General features: G+C 36.1%; 1 protein-coding gene across 9 annotated transcripts in view; it reads left to right on the plus strand.

Annotated features, from left to right (window-relative positions):
• The window catches only part of ADCY7 (adenylate cyclase 7), a 68232-nt gene that overhangs the window by 39901 nt on the left and 5978 nt on the right, over window positions 1-22353 (plus strand). For 8 of the 9 annotated variants that reach the window (XR_011326531.1, XM_069793635.1, XM_069793631.1 and 5 more), the window contains 17 exons: window positions 1132-1280; window positions 1598-1709; window positions 4446-4573; window positions 4821-4979; window positions 8563-8695; window positions 10010-10195; window positions 11107-11150; window positions 11984-12064; window positions 13098-13170; window positions 13951-14048; window positions 14780-14864; window positions 16524-16661; window positions 17894-17956; window positions 18549-18587; window positions 19999-20162; window positions 21420-21501; window positions 22083-22238. Coding sequence is in view for 8 of the 9 variants with exons in the window: in XM_069793635.1 (XP_069649736.1) it covers window positions 1132-1280; window positions 1598-1709; window positions 4446-4573; window positions 4821-4979; window positions 8563-8695; window positions 10010-10195; window positions 11107-11150; window positions 11984-12064; window positions 13098-13170; window positions 13951-14048; window positions 14780-14864; window positions 16524-16661; window positions 17894-17956; window positions 18549-18587; window positions 19999-20162; window positions 21420-21501; window positions 22083-22238 (1890 nt within the window). In the remaining variant the exon portion in view is untranslated. The remainder of the gene's footprint in view (window positions 1-1131; window positions 1281-1597; window positions 1710-4445; window positions 4574-4820; window positions 4980-8562; window positions 8696-10009; window positions 10196-11106; window positions 11151-11983; window positions 12065-13097; window positions 13171-13950; window positions 14049-14779; window positions 14865-16523; window positions 16662-17893; window positions 17957-18548; window positions 18588-19998; window positions 20163-21419; window positions 21502-22082; window positions 22239-22353) is intronic. The other variant, XM_069793636.1, reaches the window with a different exon arrangement.

Below are 22353 nucleotides of genomic sequence, written 5' to 3' on the forward strand. Positions count from 1 at the left end.
GTTATATTCACTGGGGCTCTGCTGCTGTCAGTTTAAATTGTTCCCCAAGGTTGACTCTCTTAGCATTAGAATGCTAGAGGAGGGGAAGGAGGTGTTTCTATTTCTGGGGGCTGTCTCAAACTAAACTGCTGTCTATACCTAGTGTAGGCCAGTACTTGATGTTCAAGGACTCCCTCTTCCCACTGTGATCTCAGGGCATTTCTTTTTGGTGGCAGGCACTGGTTAAGTAACCCTGGCAAGCTTACTGCCATCAGTATACTGCTGCATCGGGTGCTCAGGAAAAGGGGACAAAGATCTGGTCCAAAAGGACAGCATTTCACTCAGTTACACAATGTGTCGACCTTGCTGGCTATGTCATCTGAAAAAGTTCCTGCTTGTAGCTGCTCCATGCAACATTTCCTCTTCTGTGGTGACTCTGTCTCTGGGGCATGAGAGCCCTTCCTGGGTTAAAAGTACTCCCTTTTTGTCTTCCTCTTCTGCCCAGCAACTTAGCAGGGTCTTCTCTGAAGAACAGGCTTTTAAGTCAAAGGCAGTGTAAACCAGTGCACTGAATAGTCAAACAATGTGACTAGTTTTTGAAGAGTCTGTATTCTCACTCAGTTCAAAAGACTTTACTTCAGTGGCATCAGTTCCTGGTTCACTTAAGCTATAGCAGCGTGTCATTGACATTTTTGTACCTGTTGTGGCTTTTCCAGCATTTGAGAATTCACAAGGGTTTTTAATACTGGATAGATTGTTCATTATAGAATATAAGCTTTTACCAGAAGCTTTATCAGATGGTGCTAACATAACACTGAGATTGGTCAACAAAATAAGATTTCACTTATACAGAAACTGTAGGACTGAATACTGAGTTTTTGTGTGTTTTATGGTTACAGAAAGATGTCACATCTAGGCACAAGGAACAAAAGAAAAAAACATGCAACACACTTACTTAACTATAAAATTGGTGATTTTGAGAACAGAAATGTAAAAGTCTTTTCTGGAAAACCTGACGTGCATTACTCAAAAGCTGTTTGAATTAAGGCATTTTATTTTTTTAAGTCCTTCTTGCAGTCACTAAAATCCTGCAGTTTCAAATTTACTGTGTTAAGAATTTTGCATCATTAATTTTTTCCCCTCTCCTTTTAGGAAAATTTGCTTTTATCGATACTGCCAGCTCATATCTCTATGGAAATGAAGCTAGCAATCATAGAGCGACTAAAGGAAACTAATGATAATAGGCAAATGCACGACAACAACTTCCACAGTCTATATGTAAAAAGACACCAAAATGTTAGGTAAGTGGGAATTCTAGAAGTAATTGTATTAATATGAGCTGCTGATTCTTAAGAGTGTACATGGTTCAGTGAAATTAAAATTTGGAGGTAGACTTTCAGGCTGAAGTGAGCTGCTTTGCTGTTGTGGGAAGAAAATGTGTCTTGAACAGATGTGCTGTCTTCTAAATCAGTTGAGATACTTGAATCCTTTTTTCTGGAGTTGTTTTCCAAAGAGAGAGATGCTTTCTATTGAATGTATTTTAATATGCAAGCTGACTGTGGAATAGACATACCTTCATATTTCAATTATGTTGTTTTTTCCTTTTGTTCTTGTCTAGCATTCTTTATGCAGACATTGTAGGATTTACTCGCCTTGCCAGTGACTGCTCTCCTAAGGAACTAGTAGTGATGCTGAATGAACTTTTTGGAAAGTTTGATCAGATTGCAAAGGTAGGTGTTGTACTTTGTTGTGCAGTAGGGATAAAGGCCACCGTTGGAAAAAAGAAGTTGCCTTTTCCGCAAGACAGAAGGCAGTTGGTGTTAGTTCTTGTGAAGTCAGAAAGGGAAGACTGCTTTGGCTTTAAAGCTAACTAGCAAAATCACATTAAAACAAAATTTAAAACAAAAATGCAAAATGTAGCAAGTTGTTACTGTAATTCCAATTCTTGAGTCTGGAAGTTTATCTGTATCATTCAGGGAATTGTCTGATGGCAATAAATGATTGTAACAGGGCTGTAAGAGGTACTGTGTACAAGCTCTATTGAGGAGCTTTGCTGTGTTCAGTTAGGATTGTTTGTTGGATCTACAAATGGAGAACTCTCAGGCACATATTTAAATTCATAAATGCAGTCATATTGCATCAGACCAAGCAGTTCTTTAGCTCAGGAGTAATAATTAGTAATGGATACTTACAGAAAAGTAGAAGAATGGGAAGCAAATTAAAATGGTCCCTATTAAGACATACCCTCACAACTGACTCTTCAGGCTGGCACTAGTTCTTACCACTTCCAAGTGCTGCTTGAGGTGTTAATTTCTTTCTAACTGTAATCACAAACTCAGTTTTTGAGTTCTCCAATCACAGGGACTGTATCATATACATGTTTGCATGAGTGACTCTGTGTGTCTGTGGTGATTTCTGTTACCCTCTGACACTGACTCTAATCTTGTATATATGTTCCATTGATTTTTTTCTGTTAGTATTATGAGGCAAATGTGGCTTTAGGAAAATAAATGCTGCATTTTGTTGCATCCTATGTGACATCAAAAAACCAAATACCAACCCAAATTCTGGTTCTAGAAATCTAGCATTGGTGAAGCATGAGTCAAGACTAGTGACTACCTATCAAAACTTCCCATGGTTTAAAGATGTTGGTTTGATTTCGTAGTTGACTATACTTGGATGTACTGAATGCAGATTATAAAATTAATGGACTTGGAAAACCTTGATTTTGTGAAATTCTAAAAATTCTTCAGAAAAACTAGGAAAACTCTAAAATTATTAATATAGCAGAGGAGTGAAATTGCTTTAATTAAACCTTTGTGGATGTCATTGAACAAATTCTTAAATATATCACTGATTAAAACCTGGCTAAAATCCTAGTTAACCTTTTTGACTAAATGACATTGCTAATCTTTGTATTTATATGAATTCAGTTGCTGTTAAAACTTTTAAGTACTGGCAAATAAGAGAGTCATACTAACTGTATTGTAATTGTATTGTTGCGAAGCAGCTATTGAGAACACAGAGAATAAGTCATGTGAGCTTAGTTGCCACGAGCTTTTTATGCCAAAGTAGAAGCTGAGGTCTTTTGCAACTGTTCCTCAGATAGAAAAATAGAAAAGATTCCAGATTCTGAGGGATATGTTTTAATTTCTCACTCCTGTTTGCAACTTGCAGCGTTTAAAAAATGTCTGGATTTAATGAATCAAGGTCTTTTGCAACTCTGTGGTTGAGCCATAAGAAAAGATTCCTGCTTTTTGTGCTATTTTTTTCTGCCAGGGAGTATTCTCAGTCATCTTTTCCATAATGTCAAATGTTGTAGGCTCCAATTTACCTAATAAAAGTCAATGGCTAACCTGGACACTGAGCTGGATACTGAAGTCTAACAGCTCTAATCTCGGGCTAGTTTCCCCTGCTGATCTCTGAAACTGAAGTGCAGGGCTATCTAAGCTTGTCACTCACTGCAATGCTCAGAACCTACTGGATGGCTTAAGATGGTGGAGGATGATGGATTATCTCTTAAGGCTTTGACCGATGAGGGAAAACAGCTTAGTTTGGTAAACTGCCACTGATTTGGGCTGATTTTGGAGTTGATTGAAGAATTGCTGGGCTGTTCCCACAGCAGGAAGGGTTGGGCAGCTGAAGGTGTCAGCTGGCCCAAATTAAGCCATCTCTACTCATCAGTCAAACTCTATACAGCCTTTCAGAATTAGCCCTGGTTTGCATGCAACCTTTGTAGTTAAAATTCTTCAGTAATGTTTTAACAAAAGACTGTATGAGGAGCTCTTTGCTCTTCCCCTTTCTTTTCTCCAGCCAGTCATGGGCAGCAGTATCCTCTGTTGCACAGTTAGGAAAAAGTTTTCTGCTGCCAGATAGCACTGCGGGTTTTTTTATTAGTGATAGCAAACTGTAGTGTGTGCCAGCTTCCTCTTTAGTCATCTTTAAAAAAAAAAAAAAAAAAAATCCCCATTTTGTTTCTGCAAAGCTACTAGGTTGGGCATCTTGATTCCTAACTTCTCCCTAAATTCTGTGCAGGTCTTATGACCCTGCACAATGTTCCTTCTGAGGCTGCCATGCAAAAATTGAGGAAAAGGTGAACAAAGTGCCTAAAATTCAGGTGTTAATAAAGATGAAGATTAAATGATAGATAAGTAGATTTCATCCTTTAGATGGTAAACTCCGTGACAGTTTTTTTTTTATTTAGTTTCTCAATTGCACACAGCTCCAAGAATAAAGTCAGAAACTAGTAAGATGATTTTATTTCAGAAATGCTTGAAGTGGTCATTTCTGTTACCCTCCAGTGAGCAATGTCCAAGCATTTGGATGAGGGAAAAGAGAAGTAAGCTCTGCTTGATTTAATGAAGCCTGACTTTCTCAAAACGATATAGACAAGTCCTAGTTTTGGTGTCATTAGCCTACTTGCCGTTCATTTTTTCCTGTTAAATATTTTTACCATAATTTCACAGGAGAATGAATGCATGAGAATAAAAATCCTGGGAGACTGTTACTACTGTGTCTCAGGATTACCTGTGTCCTTACCGGTTCATGCCAGGAACTGTGTTAAAATGGGACTCGACATGTGTGAAGCAATAAAGTAAGTATAGCACAGAAGACTTTCTAATGTATTGAAGCTATGAAGATATTGAAAGTCATTCTTGGTTTTCTTGTCAACATTCAAAGTGTATTTATTAGCTGTAGTTGGGTAGTTAAGCATTATGTCCTAAGTTTGTCTCTTGTCTTTGCACTAACTGTATAATGAGGCTAAGCCTTAACAGATCTCCAGGAGGAGGAGAGAAAATCAAAAGTGTAACTTATGCTCTAATACCTTCCTCCCTCTATAGGCAGGTGAGAGAAGCCACAGGAGTGGATATCAACATGAGGGTTGGTATTCATTCTGGGAATGTGCTGTGCGGTGTCATCGGCCTCCGGAAGTGGCAGTATGACGTCTGGTCACATGATGTGTCCTTAGCGAACCGCATGGAGTCCGCGGGTGTACCTGGGTGAGGATCTTCCCTGTTGGTGCTGATTCATTCTGTCATCATGGTTTTCATAACCCTGGTTTATGACTCTGGAATTTGTAACTGTGCCATGACACAAATCCTCGTAATGGGATGATGACAATAGGACAAATGTGTACTTACCAGAGGTGTAAAATGTTAATATTTTCTGATTCTGTTTTCAATGAACTATAAAATTCTATTCTTAGGCAAGTGACTGCTTCTTGACCTTCCCTTCATTGGAGAAACTTGTGCGTCTTGAGCAATGCATTATGTTGACTTAGTTAATTCATGTTGCACACAGGGATGATACTGTATTTTTAAGTTTAGCTAAAGAATAGATATGCTACTTATGTCAACAAGGGAAAGCTGCATATTTACCTAGGGTTTCTGTTAATATATTGGTCAGTCCCACTTGATTTATATTAGCTCTATATTTACACCCCCCGCCCAACCCACAAATAACTCAGAAATTAAAATGCAGCCTGATGAGGAGCACCCAAGCAAGGAGAGTTTGGAGCTGTTGGTTATTGCATATTGTCTCTGTGTAGCATTTGTCATGGGCAGAACAGGAAGGAAAGTGAGTGGTCCTGAGTGGAAGAGCTGAGGCATCAACAGTAATGTAACTTGCCATATGTTGCTCAGCATGCAGAGGATTGTGTCTGAGGTTGATATTCATGCTGCCTTTTTTAAGATGGTCATTGAAAAGGACAAATATAAATGTTTTTTAAAAACACTGGCATTTTATATTTTCCTCATTTGGGAAAGTATACTCTTTTTTTCCTAAGTTGAACCTGGGGATAAGAATTCATCTAAGAAACTTTTTTTGTAGTCTGCACCAAAAAAGACCATATTAAGATTTTCCCTTTTTCCATTCCCAAATGAGACCATGATTTTGCAGGTTCTTGGTAGTCTGTGCAAATTAGTACTTATTAATTGAATGGCATTCATGTGGGATATGTTTAAGCATTCAAGTATTGGTTTCTTTTGGAAAGTGATTCTAACCGGTGACATTATAGGGTTTCTTATTATTTCTGTGCCTCAGACAGCTTTTAAGTATATGCTTGTAACTTAAAAAATTAATATCTGCAAAGTGATAAGGAGATATGAATATCAAGTTATTTTCTTGCATTGGTGACCGAAACAGAAAGAAAACTAATTGGACCTTGGTTAACAGTTGCAATACCATCCAGGTTGAGTGTTTTAGTGTGTTGACTCAGTGTGATTAAACAAGAATACAGAGTTGTAAAGTTTCTTTTGTTGCTAAAGCAAGCAACATGGCTCTGAATATGGCATGAAAACGTACTTTTCTTAGTCACGTTTAGGACCATTGCCTAATCTTGAAAACTTTGATTATTCCATTATGTTCTTCATGCTTAAGTGTGATAATCTGTTAAAGAATAAAGGTGGTTTACATTGGCATGCTGATTCAGAAACATTACACTTAATACTTCCTATCTATACATGTCTAGCACTCACTTAATCATGTGTTTCAAAACTAGCCAGAGGAAACCTTCCACTTGTGGAAGACTGAGCCTTACAGGGAGGAAGGGTTTCTATTCGTTATGCAGATGTTGTATTTGTTTCCTGCTCTGCAGAAAAATAATGTGTCTGGGATTCCCCATTCCAATGTGAGCTAGTCCTGCTCCTTTGGAAGCAGAAGTTTTGTCGTTAGGAGCAGTTTGAGGTTTTCATTTAAAATAGGAAGTATATATATTTTGGGTTTCTGTAAATGAAGGAATTCTAAAGACTTTTGAAAGGATGCAGGAAAACTTCTAGCTTTATAAATATTTTATTTCCATTGACAGAGTATCCTTGTTCATCTTCTTTCTGAATTTAAAAATTATTTGCATTCATAACAATGTAATACACTAGTAAAGAAGAAAGGACTAGCATAAAACCAAAATTAAAAATGCATTTATGACCAATTGTCTGTAATATGTGTATGCCTGAAAGATCAGAATATGTTATTCTCAGGCCTGTTAGCATAGGAAATTGAGTGCAGTATGTTAGGTATTCTGTACTAGCATGGTAAGTGCAATAATGCATGTTACAGCTTGCCTTTGAGAGGCCACTTTAGCGGTAGCAGCTTTTGGTTATGTGCTGATCCTGGAATCCAGTAAGCATTAGTAACTGCTGAGAAATCATCAGCACAGTAATTTAAATAGAAAGAAGTTTGCAGTAAGATCTGAAATATACTACCGCAGTGTTTGATTTGGGGAAGAAGAGAGAGGAAGCTTGGTAAAATGGAAAGTAGTGGATGATGAACAAATATACTGTCTTTTGAGATAAATGGAAAAACACAGAAAACTTGCTGCAGTATATAACTGTGTTTTAAGGCTGAGTTAATACAGACATCACCCAGTATGCCTCAGTCCCTATGGGAGAAAACGATGCTTTAGAGCAAGCTTTAAAATTTCAGATTTGAAGGTTCGCCTCGATTGCAAAACAGCATAATCAAGGTAACAATTAAAAAAAAATTTTTTGAGAAAATTACCAATAAACAATTAAAAACATGCATCCTCTATATTCCAAAACTCTTACCTTTTGGCTCCAAAATTATTGAGGAATTTTTTATATTTCCTTGTGGGAAGCCACAGGCAGTGGTCTCCAGGTCTTGGCTAAATTATCTTCAGGCAAACCTACGTGCAGCACAACAAAGTAGAGGAGGATGGGATATTGATCCCCTTGCTCTCTGTAGACAGAGAGTCTGCACACTGTCAGCTTCCATTCTGGAAATGTTCTATTACCAGCTCTGTGCTGATGGGTTGTAGGACCGACAGCACAGTGTTTAACCCCTCCATGCCAAAGAAAAGTGAGAAAAGCTGTGGGAAGATGAACAATGATAAAGTAGAATATAAGAAAAGAAATGGTATTTTATGAACACACTCAAGTCTCCTGTTGAGAAATTCTATGCAGAGATATTACTCATAATTTATATAGAAATACTTGATTTGGGATACTGAACTAAATAAAATTTAAGGGAAACTGTGAACGGGTACAGAAAAATACTAGCTGCTCCCCTTAGAAGTGTTTGCTGTGTTATGCTCTCTTCTGATTGTTTCAATCAGAAAAGACAATTTTCAGAATTACCCTCCTAGCTGACAAAAAAAACCTTTTCCAGCTTTTTTTCCAGACTTTGTAACCATCTCTTCCCCTCCTTATGCATTTCTAGCATAAGAAAATCCTCACTTGTGTTACGTTTCTGAGCTTTCCCTGCAGCTCTTGCCATCTGAAACAACCTGCCTCTGAGTCTGTCTGTCTTGTCTGTCATCAGACCTCCTTTGATCACATTTCTTCTTGTTTCTTATATGTCTCTGCTTATGTCAATTTAATTTTATATTGATGCTATCTCATTCTGGGAAGTGTTTTTTAGCATACTTGCTATGAAAGATGTGCGATGAAGAACTGCAGTAAAGGATTGCAAATATGGTTTTAAGTACTGGCAGGATTCTGCATTTGGCTGCCAAAGCACAAGATGGCTGAAAAGCAGAAAAGTCAGCTGTGGCCATTGAAATGTAAATGAAATGCTTAATGTGACCTTTCTGTAAGTGTTTGGGTCTCTTGTTCTTTCTCCCCTTCTCAGCCGTGTACACATCACTGAAGCAACATTAAATCACCTAGGCAAAGCTTATGAAGTAGAAGAAGGGAATGGACACCTGAGGGATCCTTACCTGGAATCCATGAATATCAAAACCTACTTAGTGGTTGATCCAAGGGTATGTCTATGTTTTTAAACATGTGTATTTATTCAAATATAGACATACATTTTGAGTACCTAGGTGCTTGTGGTGCATACACCTTTTTAATTCAGTAACAGAATTAAAGCATGGTGTGAGTCATCTGAGTAGCTTTGATTTGGGACCTCAGATCTGAAAGCATGTCCTACTGTTTTATGACATGTCTGTTAGCTTGAAGGTAATAAGTGATATGCTGAAACCTCATATGTGGTCCACTTAGACTAAAAAAAATACATATTTGACTATGTATTTGCATGAAGTGTGTCTCTCTCAAATCCGGGTCAAAAGGTGGGATGAAGTAATAAAAGAATACCTGTACTCTGTGGCCGCTTTCAGATAAAATATTCCCTGTAAAATAGTTTCTGACATCTTCTTCCTCACTATCTTAAATGTGAGATTCACCTTCTTTTCAAGGTGTAATGTTAGCAACTGTTGATTGCCCCTTTAGAGCCTGGTAACTGCAAACACCTGGAATATTGCTATTTTGAATCAGCTTGTGGTTGATGAGTGAAATATTGCAAGAGAAAAAAGAATGAAAATGACAAACTTCTTCCTTCAGCATCTTTACAGGAAGAAACAGTATAGAGCCACTTTTAATTAGCAAGAAGTCAATCTTATCTTTGTTGCATGTTTTATGTATTCATAAATACATAATCCCCCCTACATGTACGCAGCACTTATTCTCAGAATGAGGATCTAAGTCTATTAAAGTGGTCCCTGCTCACTTGAAGATAGCTGTGAAATGTTAGAGAATAACCAGTCATTGATGCATTGGTTTATTCTGTAGTTTTAGCTTCCTTGTAGACCCACAAGGGTATTGCTGTATACCCTGTATATACTGCCTGACTCTTCACCTGTGATGTAGGGATATAATCTAATGTCGAGTCTGTAATTTGTGGGATCTTCTCCGAACCACTGTTTTGATACACCCTAGCTCAGGAATTGGGAATCTTTTTTCCCCTGCTGTTGTGCTGACTGTAACGAAATTGTGTCTATTCATAAGATTCTGCGATCTCTCGCATCACTGTAAATAAACCAGGAAGTTTGAATGTTGCAATGTTACAAGTGAAGGCTTGTAAAGGGAGCTGAAGCAAATTCATTATGTCATGATTTGCTTTACATCACATTAATTAAATAAAGGAATCGAGGTTGGCTGACACATTGCTGATATGTGTTTAGAGTCCTACTAAATAGCTCGATTGTATGGTCCTAAACTACTCAAATACACAGAGCTTCATGTATTTGTAATTTGTATAATTTTCTGTTTTCTAAATGAGTGTATTTTTCTGTTAGTCCAAACAATGCATATCAAATAATCATCTCCCTAAAACAAGAGTTAATGATGGGCTGAAGATGCGAGCATCTGTTCGGATGACACGTTATTTAGAGTCCTGGGGAGCAGCCAGGCCCTTTGCCCACCTGAACCACAGGGAAAGTGTGAGCAGTGACTCTTCAAGTTCACAAGGAAGGCGAAGAAAGGTGAGGTTTGAAGTAGTGATTGTCATCCTACAATTGCAAACTGCTCCTCATGTCTATGGTGTGAAACTCGAAATCTGACATGGTTTTTGTGGCTGAATTTCTGCTGTTACTCTTGGTGTTAAATGTGTACACAGAACTAAGAAGGTATCCGTCAACAATTATTTCTGTCAGAACTTAACAGTATTTAAATTCTGCCAATCTCTAGCATGCTATACTCATAGTAAACCTTCAAAGTAAAACTTTGAAACTATCTTTTTTTTCCTGACATTATTCCATCTTGGGGTCCTGCTCACTACATGTGGCTTTGGAAAAAAGATAATTTATTGCAGACTCCAGTTGCACTCAACATTTACTTAAAATGTATGGAAAATAAACAGTCCCTCCACATGCTCTGCCTGCAACAGGATTTTATCAGTAAAGAATTTTTAACGATAAGAATTCTTAAGATTTTTAAGATTTTAAAATTAAAGAAACCTCTTTTTTCCTTCCCTCTGCTCTTCCTGAAAACTGAAAGGAGGAGATGTGCATGCTTTTAGCTGTGCTCCAGGAGACACAGCAAGGCTGTATTACTCTCTGTGGACAGATAGCTGTAGTAAATTTTAAATTCAGGCTTGTGGAAGCAGTTTCCAGTCTACTTGCCTCTGCTGATGTTAGTTATTTCAGTGTGTGGAGAAAACTAAGAGGGAAGATCTGTTGGATTATTTTCTAACAATTTTTTTTGTTCAGAAAACACTTGTTAAAGCAGGAAACTTTGCAGGAAAGGGTTAATTTTGATAAGCTTTTCTATTTAAGAATGGTTCTTGATTGTTATTTGTGAATAAAAATGTTTTTGGCAGCTTCCTGAAGTTTATTTTCAATAGTTGTTTGCCATTTATTGATTGTGTAACTTCTTAATTCCTTCTATGATTTAGGAAATACCTTTGTGTTCCACTGGGCACCAGAGAACTTCTGATAGGTTTGTCAAGTACTTTCTTTTTTTAAAATACGTGATCCTGTGCTCTTCTTGCAGTTCAGTGTACTGTAAGCATGTGATCTTTTGGTTGATTAATCACTGTATGTATGGTATTCCTACATTTGAAAGGTTAAGCTAAATCTTTGGCCTTTAAAAGACTTCTCAATTCACGTTTTGTTATTGTTAGCAGATTCTAAAAGGAGCTTGCCCCCCAGTGCTCTCAGTCATTCAGGTTGCATATTGTTTTATGGGCTGTAGCAGGATGGAAGGGAGTAGGGAAGTAAGAGACCTAAAGAGCAGTGGAAAACAAATCAAAACACCTCATATATTGTATACAATATATATTGTAACTGCTTGTGCTACCTCAGCTTTTAGTTTTCTTACTCATAGATGCTAGATTTATTTGTAAATATTATAGTACAAAATAAATACAGTTTAACATAATATTATAAGTAAATATATATTATATTTTACAAGATATGTCTTTGGTTAGTAGTATTAATGTATGCCATTGAAGTGTAATAAAAAATTGGCACTACATGTAGAAATGCTTACAATATGGTACTTGTACCACCGAGTTAACTAAGTAGATGATTTTCACTTGTGAAACATTCTGTTAGTTTATCCAAATATTGTCTTGAAAAATGCATGATTTGAGTAACTAGAGAAATGCTTAGTAAAGAGCTTATGGATATTTGTGTTTATCAGTTTGGAGCGTTCTTGTTTACCTTTTCCCTGGTAGCTTACCCCACTTGTGTACTGAGAAATTATGGTCCTCTGTAGCCATTAATTGCTTCTCAATAGCATTTGTGACATGGACTTCATTTCGTTCTCAGAAATTCATCTCAGAAGGGAAGGATAGAGGAAGATATTTATGATGAAATGATGTCAACCATTGAGGGCCTCAGTTCAACTAAGTATGAAGTATTTTATTTTCTTCTTCATCTTTTCTTTGAGTATAATCTGCATTCTCAATTTTAAGTCTAGATATAAAATTTACTTCCCCAAAATGGAAAGTTACTAGGATTTTTGTCTTGCCTGTTTTTTTGGTCTTTGTTTTTTACTTACTTTAGTTCCTTTTTGGTTTTAATTTGAAAATAATGAGAATATTACTGTATTATTTTAGCAAGAAGCCAATGGTTAGTCTAGCTGTTCAATGTGGTATAGTACTATGAAACAGCAAAATTATGGCTTTGTTTCTTATGACTGTCCAAAGTAATGAGCTGAACTGCCATGTAGGATGGGATAGGAAGTTAATGTTTGTGTTCCGTTTATTAAAATAAGTAGTGTCAGGAAATGGGGTGCAGTCCTGAACAAAGCCTATGTATAAAGTCAAAACACAGTCTTGGGGGTAATAATAAAATTGCTTTAGTGCTTGATTCACTGAAGGTAAATAGTCTATCAGTAGAAGGCGGTGCATTTGGCAATATATTTGCATTTAAAAGCAAACACAGGCAATGTTGTGAATTTTTTAAAATTTATTTAAGATACAATAATTAAATTCCTATCAAATGTAAAACAGTGAATTTGAGAAGAAAAACTCTTTCTTTCATTTAAGTTATAGCAAGGCTGTTACCACTGTACCCCAGCTATTCCCAATAGGGGCCTGATACTATTTAGGGGAAGTTTTTGGAGGCTGTCGGCTGTCTCTAACATCTGCTATTATACTTTCCTATTTGCAAACCTCAGGGAAGGTCTGGGGTTACACTTTGCATGTAACTGGCAGACGCTGCTGTCTGTGAGAGTGTTCTGGATCTGCCTGTCAGCTAAGTAAAAATGTAACGTTCATATGTTATGCTATGAAACATAAAGACCTTGCAGAACTGTAAAATGTCTGTAAAATGGTGGCACTCTCACCCTGCATACTGTGGAGTCTCAACTACAACAATGCTTCTGCATACTCTCCTTGGCCTGTTCTGTACATTTTGTAACGTGTCTCTTTGAATGCAGTCCATGGTGTGGCAAATCAGATGACTTCTGTGGATTTTCACTGATCTTTGCAGAACCTGGTCTTGAAAAAGAGGTTGGTAAGAGCAAAATAATCCTTTTTGGTCTTTGATTTACACTTCAGAGCAGAATAACAATATATTTGAAACTGTTCATTCTGAAACTGGATTCTGGAGGTGACTGCGCACCTGAAGAAGTTTTTGGTAACTAATGAAAAGCAGATCTCATTCGTTTGAGTAGGTCATTCTTCCTTAATAATGCTAATTTTGTAGATTAAAGGAGATTGTCTCTAATCTGTGGTTAAATTCTTGCCATAAGGGAGTTGTTAGGAGTTTGGCAGCTTTAATATACGAAGAACTTCTCTCAAAAGTAATGATACTTAAAAAAAAAAGTATTTCTGCATCCATAACAAAAATACTTTGCTTTCTGTGGTTGTTTCATTACAAGTATAATACTGTTGTTGTTAGGTACAGTGTACTATTTCTGTTTGAATAACTGTTCTTCAATTTACTGTGCTGTGGTGTACTGTATGTAGTTGCTGGTGTGTGTGTGTGTACATATGTATTTTAGGTTTACTTCTGCGTATATCCTTTTTTATGAGGATTTTGATTACATGCATCTGTGAAGTGCTGATTTACATACCTGGGGGTTTTCCCTCTAGGTTTGAAATTATCCTTTGGATTGGGCTGGTTTTGTTGATAGATGTTCAAGTGAATTTTATTTGGTGGTTTTCTTTTGTTCTCTTTTAGTTCTATGTATATTTTTTTATAGTGCAGTATAAATTTGCATATCTATGTAATACAGGTTTTTAAAAGACTGTAAGTATCCTTAAGTTTTATTATAATCTGTGTTTCAGTATCGTACCATTCCCATCCTAAAACTGAAGAGTTACTTCGCATGTGCCAGTTTTGTGTTCCTCTGTATATTTCTGATACAGATGTTTATAATGCCAAAGTAAGTGTCAGTATTTTAATAATTGGTAATTCAAATTAACCAATAGCTAAAGTGAAACTCACATGCATGAAACTTTTTAAAGTCTTTTGGAGTTCCTGAGGGTTTACATTTAAGAAACATACACCTCTTAGGACTAATTTACCCCTTAATAAAGGAGTGTATTCATGTTGTTGGTGTAAGAGCCCAGATATTAATATGAAAATAAAATAGAAATATTTTTTTAATATTGTGTTTGCTTTGTACACACAGGGAGATGATCAGTTATGTGAGAAAAACTATTCTGTAAGAATAGTTGGCTGTAAGCACATTGAGTGAGTGAGCAATAGAAAAACGGGATTAGCTGGTTAAAATGTGCTCAGTGATCCTTTTGTCTGTAGAGGTACAAGGAGAGAACTTTCAGCTTCTTCTCATACCTCCAAGAAAGCAGATGTTTGATGATTCTGAAGTTTATGGCATATTTGTTTTTTTGTGGCTGTTGCAGTGCAGTTTCCATGTGGTTTATGCATGGGGTAGTGGTTCAGGCTGTCAGTGAGAGGAGTAGAGTATCTTAAAGTAGTATTTGTGCAACAGAGCAACAATAACCTGTGCAATGTAATGGTCATTCAGTGCTGTTAGAAGAAAAATTCTATTTAAATTTAGAGAAACACTGTTAGCAAGCATTAGTCTGAATTGTGGTTTGAAAAATTTTTTTGTTTAACACTGGTTTGTTTAATGCTTTCTCTTCTGTTTAGAACTGCAAAACTAGGAATTTCCTTTGGCATTGTTGCAGTCATCATTGTACTTATTTTGTTTGTGTGCTTTGCTGAGAAATGTATGGTAAGTTTATTAAAAAAATGTTTCCTGTTTTCAAAAGTGGATGGATGTAATTCGGCAACTTGGTCTATCTTTTGGGGTAATGAATTAAGTTGTTAATTTCTATAGGAGTTACAGAAGCCTTGAATCTCAGGTTACCAGAAGATTTCATTGCCTGAAACAGATTTTCATGTCTGAAAATTCTCACTGTAATTCAGAATTATTTGGGTGCTAGAATAGATGTGTACGAGGCAGGAGGAAGATATTAACACTTGCTGGGTGGGGTCGGGTTTTTAAAATTTATTTTTATGTTTATGTTTGTCCTTAATAGTAATTTTTTGGTTGTAAATCTTGATATTTTCTATACTGGAAACGCTATTAAAATCAAAATAAGTTTGAATGCAAGATTAGTTTTCATAATAATTTATAAAGTCCCATGAAAATTACAAACATACGAATAATTTACTGGCAACAATTTTATAGTTGTTAGAATTCCAAATTAATCATTACATCAATTAGGACACTTTGCATTTGTAGTTCCTTTTTCTTTGCATTAATAAATGTATGCGATTACTGTTTAAAAATGTATAGTGACATAGAGACAGGCCATAGTGACAGAGAGTTCAATAACATGAAATAAAAAAATCCTTCTGTAGTCCAAGAACTATCTGGAGGCAGGGGTGGGAGAGGGAAAGAATTCTAAAGAGTTCCTTGCACTCATCAAATCTATGTTGTGCTAGACCAAGGGTGAGAGGGAATTCTGAAGTTCTCTTGGGAACATATCACCATCATCTTATTCCAGAGGGGTGATGGTGATCTCCCAGGAAAACTGCCACAGAAAGAAACTGTCTCTTATAGACCCCGGTTCAAGTTGTGTAAAGGGGAAAGAAAAAAAAAAATAATAAATTGCACTCCATACATGGGATAAATTTTACGATTCATTTAAAAGTACAGTTAGATAGCATGTATGGATTTTATGTATGTATGGTGTTTATGAGTGGATGGATTTTTATGTATATATGTGTGTGTATATATATGTCTATGGGGGGGGGGAGAGTGTGTATATGTATGCACGTATGGTTTCTACACATGTAAAAACACATGGAGAAAAGAAAAGGAAAAGACAATTCCAAGATTGCAACTGCATCAGACTTGAGTTTTACACTGGGAGTGTTTTGGTATTGCATCCTTGAATAATGCTTGTAATCATTAAAAGTATATGCTTTACTAGATGTTTTTTGCTATAGCAACAAATGGAGGATATTAGGATGGCAAGAAAAGAGACTGTCTATCATTGGTTTCAATTTAGTCATCTGAAAATGTAGTTCCAAATATAACATTATAGCTCCAAAATTAAAAAATACAACATAGATTACGACTATAGTTTTAGTAATATTTCCCTAGAACTTTCAACTAGATCATAATTTTGTATTTTTAAAGCAGAATTTCAGAATATTTTAGCACCCGGCCTCTTTGAAATAAGGAAGCATTAGCTCCATTTTCAGTTGTGGAAAGGTGTTGGGCATTTAATCTGAATGACTAGATTCAGAGTTCTAAATTAGGATTCCAATGAAGGCTCTTGACACTCTCCTGCAGAGAAAAAGTATTTTATATTTAGAAATATTTCTTCCTATGTATCAAAATATTATCCATGTTACTGAAACAAACTAATTTTGCTTGCAGAAGTGCTGCTCAGAACAGTGGCCTTTTTTGCACCACCTTTGCGCTATGTCAGAAAAGGTGGAAACAATGCCTTTACTTAGGCTTCCTTTAGCAGTCATCACTATAGGTGCCTTGCTGATTATAGCCATTTTTAATTTGGTAAGTAATCGCATTATCTTTATTCTGTGAACTTACTGTAACATCCACAGTTTAAGTAACTTCCTGTACTCTTTTCATCATGTACCTTGCTTTTTGCTCCTTTTTTCCAATATCTGATTCACAGCATGAGTTGATTTACAGAAAGATAACACACAATGCCATGTAAAAGCATTAAAAGTAAAAACTCCCAGTTTGTAGAACTAAGAGTACATATGATAGATTTGAGTTCTAGTTTACATCACCTTTTCTTGCTTTCAAGATGACATTTATAGTTACTATTGGTTATAACCATGATCACTAAGATTGTCTTCCTTTTTTTTTAATGTGGGTTTAAATGTTTGGCTGCAGTGGGTAGCAGTTTTCAGCAGTTTACTGTGCTATTTGCACTAGCTAGTAATAATGCAGATGAGAGAGGGAAGAGTACAGCTTGGTACTCTTTTAAAATCAAAGACATTATGGGTAGTTACTGCTAGACTAAGATGCAGATGGAGTCAGTCTTTTAACTTTAGTTTGAGTATCGTATTGCACCTGGGGTACATACATTTAAAAAACAAACCTTTGCAGTAACCTCATGCTCAAGACCACTCTATTATGTCTTTTTTTTAAACAAGCTTTACGTGACATACCATGTTAACGATTAAACCTATCTGATAGCTAGCTACTAAAAGTGATGTCCTCCTGATCCCATGTGCTCAGTCTGCCATTCTTCTGATTCCATGGGGAGTTTATTCTGAAAGCTATACTGCAGAAAATGCTTAATTTTCTTTTGTAGGTTTGTTTTTCTGCTGGTTGGGTCCTTGAATTGAATCACAGTGGTGTCATGTGAACACCACCAGAGACAGCCTAAAAGAAAACAGGAACAGCAGCTGTGAAACTGGGGGGTGAGACAGAACCACATGTTTGTGCCAGTTAGCTGTTAGACTAGCATAGCCATAATGTGAAACTTTACCCTGAATTAAAAAATCAGTAAGTAAATACTTGGCAATTTTAACCTTCTTGCCCCTTGTGTGTGCATATATGTTTAATAAAACTATATGGGATATCATTATAGTTCAATATTTATATTGCAGTAACAGTGAAAGGGCAACCAGATCAGGTCTCATTGTATAGTATATGGAAAAAAACCCCTTAAAATTAGTGACTGCCTGCTAACAAGTTTGTGTGGTGGTTTTGCTGGGTTTTTTTGTTGTTTGTTTTTGTTTTTTGTTTATTTTTTCCCCCTAATAAATCAGACTACTGAAAAGAACAAACCTGCAAACTTTACTGGATCAAATGACCTGTGTGCTACCACCTATGTGAGTAGAGTACTGTCTTAATTTCTAAGAATAAAATGAAATGAGTCTTGGATGGTGTGTATAATACAGATGGATGGCAGCATTTTCTATCTTCTCATCTTATTATAAAGACAGAATTTTTAAATCATCGAACAAAGATTTACTCCTGCTACAAGGCAGTTCTAGGGGTATTTTCTATCATCAGCTATGGCTTTACTGTGCATCTTTTAAGGATTTTCAAAAGTCTGGAGTACTCATGGATGAAGCTGAAGTCTTGGCTTATTTTGGTTACACAGCATCTTTGAAAGGTGTTCTCTAGCATTTCTATAAGGATAGATTCAGCACTTACCAATGGCACAAAAGAACTATTTCTGAGGGTTTCATTTTTATCTTTTAATTCCAAAGTAGCATTCTATTTTGAGATAATCCAAATGTTTGGGATGCTCCTTTTGTCACCTGGCTGCCCCTTTAGATGATGGACATGTTTTTGAACAATGTGCAGCAGGTTGTGTGAGGACTCTTTCAAGTCCTTAGGACAAATGATAAGTTACACATATATAATGCACATTGTACTCATCTGGTAATTTTCTGCTCTTGCATGTCTTTAAATCAGCCTTTTGGAAACACAACTCAGTCCTGCGTTGAGGAAACTGTAAGTAGTGAATACATGTTACTTTAAAACCCAGCTCTTTGAATATTGTATACATTACTGACAACTGGCAGGTTCTGTTGCTGTATAAAACATGGCTTTTTTAGGTATCTGACAGCAGAAAAGTTCTTCATGAAAGCAAGATGTTTCAGCTACTGTTGCTGTGCTGAATAAAGTATGGCTTTGAGTTTTTTTTTGAAATTTCAGACTTAAAATTAGCTCTAAAACTTTGAGAAAAAAACAGTAGAATAGGATGATGATTATGTTCCAGTCTGAGAGATGAGAGCTGTACTTGCAAGTGTCCCAGTAAAGTATCTTGGTAGAGTGAAAGGGCTTAAATAGCCAACTGACCTGTGTCAGTGTTCTCTACATAGTGGTTTCTTTTTCAGAGGTTTGGCTTCAGGGTTGTAACTGTGAGTGTTCATTACCTTTTTGGGGTTAGACTCAGTGCCTTTAGGACGACAGAGTTGGTATAATACATTACTATACAGGCTCTGATACTGAGTTGCTCCATAAATTGTTCTGGTTTCATTCACTTCAGCAGAAACATTAACTGTTTAGCTAAGAATCTCCCAGATCTGTGGTAGGTCTGTGCTATTATGGGTGAAAAACCATGCTTTGTACATAAAGAGAAATAAACTCTTGAGGAGCAGAAGCTGTGATAATTTTGGAGTTGTTTGTAGACTAAAGTATGCTAGCTCAGCATCTTATACCTGTGCTTGCAGGGAGCAATCCTGTCTGCATAATGCACTTTGTACGCCCTGACAGCTTTAATGCTCCCAGCTGCATGCTGACCTTGGACACCATGCCTGAATTGTGTTTCCTCTGGGAGATTTTTTTCAATAATTCTGTTGGATAATGGCCCTAGCTTGATAATGCTTATTAGCATCAAAGTTTTTATGAGGGAGCTGTGTCTAAGGTTGGAGAACAGGTCACAGTCGTTACATGTTACAGGTGGGGGAGATGGGAATATGGTATCTGCTTAAGGTTACAAAGGGGGAGCACTGTCAAAAATAGGACCAGAATGCTGGAGTTCCTGGTTCAGAGCCTGTTCACTGGACCATGAACCTACTTTAGGTTAGTCTTGAACTTTAAATAAATAATTGCTTAAATTAATAGACTTCAGAAGATAAATTCTCAACACTCTTCGGTTTTTATCTGACACTGCTTATGTTGGTATGATGCCTTTTGTTTAAATCTTTTTGTCTTTAACAAAAAAGTAAACTAAAAAAAGCATTACGTTCAGCCTTTTAGTGCAATTAAAAATAAAGTTTTAAGTGTATTTAGCAAGTGGTTGTAATTTCTTCTATTTAAATTACAATGATCATGAACTTAGAGCATTTGCTATGGTTTGAAAGTGTCTTATGCATAAAGCCTGAATAATGCAACCGCTCTTCAAATTCTTCTTTTACAGTATTATGCTTACTGCTGCATACTGGGATTTATTGCTTGCTCAGTATTTCTTCAAATGAGCTTTGAGCTCAAAGTTCTTCTCCTGTCCATTGCTGTGACTGTATACCTCATCATTTTTAATACCCTTCAGCAGAAAAACTTGAGCTTCTACGGCAACAGTACCAGGTGCAGTGTAAAGTTTCTTTTAATTGACAATAATGTTTCATTAAAGGAGGTGTTAGGTTTTTGTATGCTTACTGAAATATTGAAATATCAAAACCAAGTAAGTCAGACATTACAAACCTTTCTGCAAAGTTAATGACATGGAAATCATATTAGACCATATCATGCTTTTTTTTTCTTTTTTTTTTTCTTTGTTTAAAGAAACTGTGTTTTCTAAAAAAATTCTGTAATATGGCTTCTGAGATCTCTGAAAGCTTTGCTTACATTAAAGACTAGGGGTTAGAATATTAATATCATAATAAGGTTGAGCTTCTGTTAAACTATGAAGAAAAGCCTTGCTAAAAGTCTGATGCTCAAGCTGTGTTTGTGAGACCTTGCTAATCAAGAGGATAGTGAACTCTTTGCTTACCTCACTAACTCCACATATTTTGAAAAGTAACAGCAATTTACCTGATTTAATTGAAGGAACTATAAAAATACTTAAGAGAAATCATACATGGAAGGGTTTTACTGTTCATTTGTAAGTCTGTTTCTCAGATTCTCAGCATAGTCTCATATCTGAAGATTAGAATAAATTTATTTTGCAGAGGCTGTCAGCACAGCTTAAAAAAGCCTAAATCAGCACTTAATTTAGCCTCTTAATCCCAGGCTATTCATATAATGAGAATTTAGTTTGATGCATTTGTGAAAATTAATAGATGTGGTAAGACAGAGTGATCTTACTACGAAATATGAGTGGCATCTCAGATTTGTATGGAACTATATACAGGTGTGATTTAATGGCTGTCTTTGTTTTAGCACTTCAAGTTTTTATTTATCACCTTTCCTTCCACAAGTAAGAAAGTTTCTTCTCCTACTTCAAGATTTTGTTGGCTGTGTTTTTGTTGGGGCAGTGTGGGGAGGAAAGCTGCAACTCAGTGCAATAGAAATTAAGATGGCTCTTTTAGAGAAAGCCATGTTTACTTGAACATCTCACTACAATAACTACTTAACACGGTTTCAACACCCATTTTGTTATTATGTGAAATGCAGTTCATGTACTGAACTGAATGATAATCCTTTCTTGTTATTAGGATAAGACCTATAATCAGACAGCCACTGGCACAAATGAACAACGGCATTGGTGGTATATGTCTGAACAAAGACACCCTCTTCTTCCTATGCTCTTCTTCCCCTCCCCTCCCATTCCTCCCCCAACTCTTAATCATGTGGATTTTCTTAAAGGATACAGATGACTTTGTATTGTTTTCTTGTTTTCAGACTTTTCACCAAAGAGCCAAGGATAATGACTAATTTATATCTGGTTCTGTTTTACATAACCCTAGTTTTACTTGCAAAACAGGTATGTATTTAAAAAGCAATAGGTTAGTTCTTTTACTTGCAGGAAGTTGGTTTAAATCAAATGCAAAAGTATTGTTCATTGAAATTGTGCACTAAATTAGTATATACTTTGGGTTTTTTTATATTCTTGTAGAATACAATCTTAGTTGTAGATAATTTACTTGTACTTAGTTATAGATAACGCAAAAATTTTTACTGTGAAAAGGTGGAAACATTTTTATATTTTTCAATACTGTTTGCATTACAGAAGTCAGAACTTTCAAATTCTTCCAATTTGCATCTATCTGTATTTATATGTCAATATTCATCCTAAATCAAAGCAGTAATTCAAGATAAAACTAATCACCATGTTATTAAAATGTCATTTTGGTAAATACACCTGATGGTACCCAAATGGCATTCATTCATACTGACTGTTTCGTATTTTTCTGACCTTCATTTTCAAAGCACATTTTTCATATCTATAAGGCTCAAAAGGCCTTGAAGAAACTTTATTGCTACTACACTTTTTGAATAAATTGACTAATATTTTTCAGCAAGATATTACATTGATTTAATTTATCATATTTTGTCCCTTTGCAGATTGACTATTACTGTCGTCTGGATTGTCTGTGGAAGAATAAGTTTAAAAAAGAACACGAACAGTTTGAAACCATGGAGAACGTTAACAGGCTTTTGCTGGAAAATGTACTTCCAGCACACGTTGCTGCCTATTTCATTGGTGAAAAACGAAATGAGGTATGTTTAATTTCTGCTATGTGAAGGACAGTAAATTGGAACTTCTGTGATTCGGAACTTCTGTGATGTAGAACCTCATGCTAACAAGCACACAGAAGGCTATAAGGTTCTGCAC

The sequence above is a fragment of the Haliaeetus albicilla genome, chromosome 10 (genome assembly GCF_947461875.1).
Source record: "Haliaeetus albicilla chromosome 10, bHalAlb1.1, whole genome shotgun sequence".
Classification (NCBI taxonomy): domain Eukaryota; kingdom Metazoa; phylum Chordata; class Aves; order Accipitriformes; family Accipitridae; genus Haliaeetus; species Haliaeetus albicilla.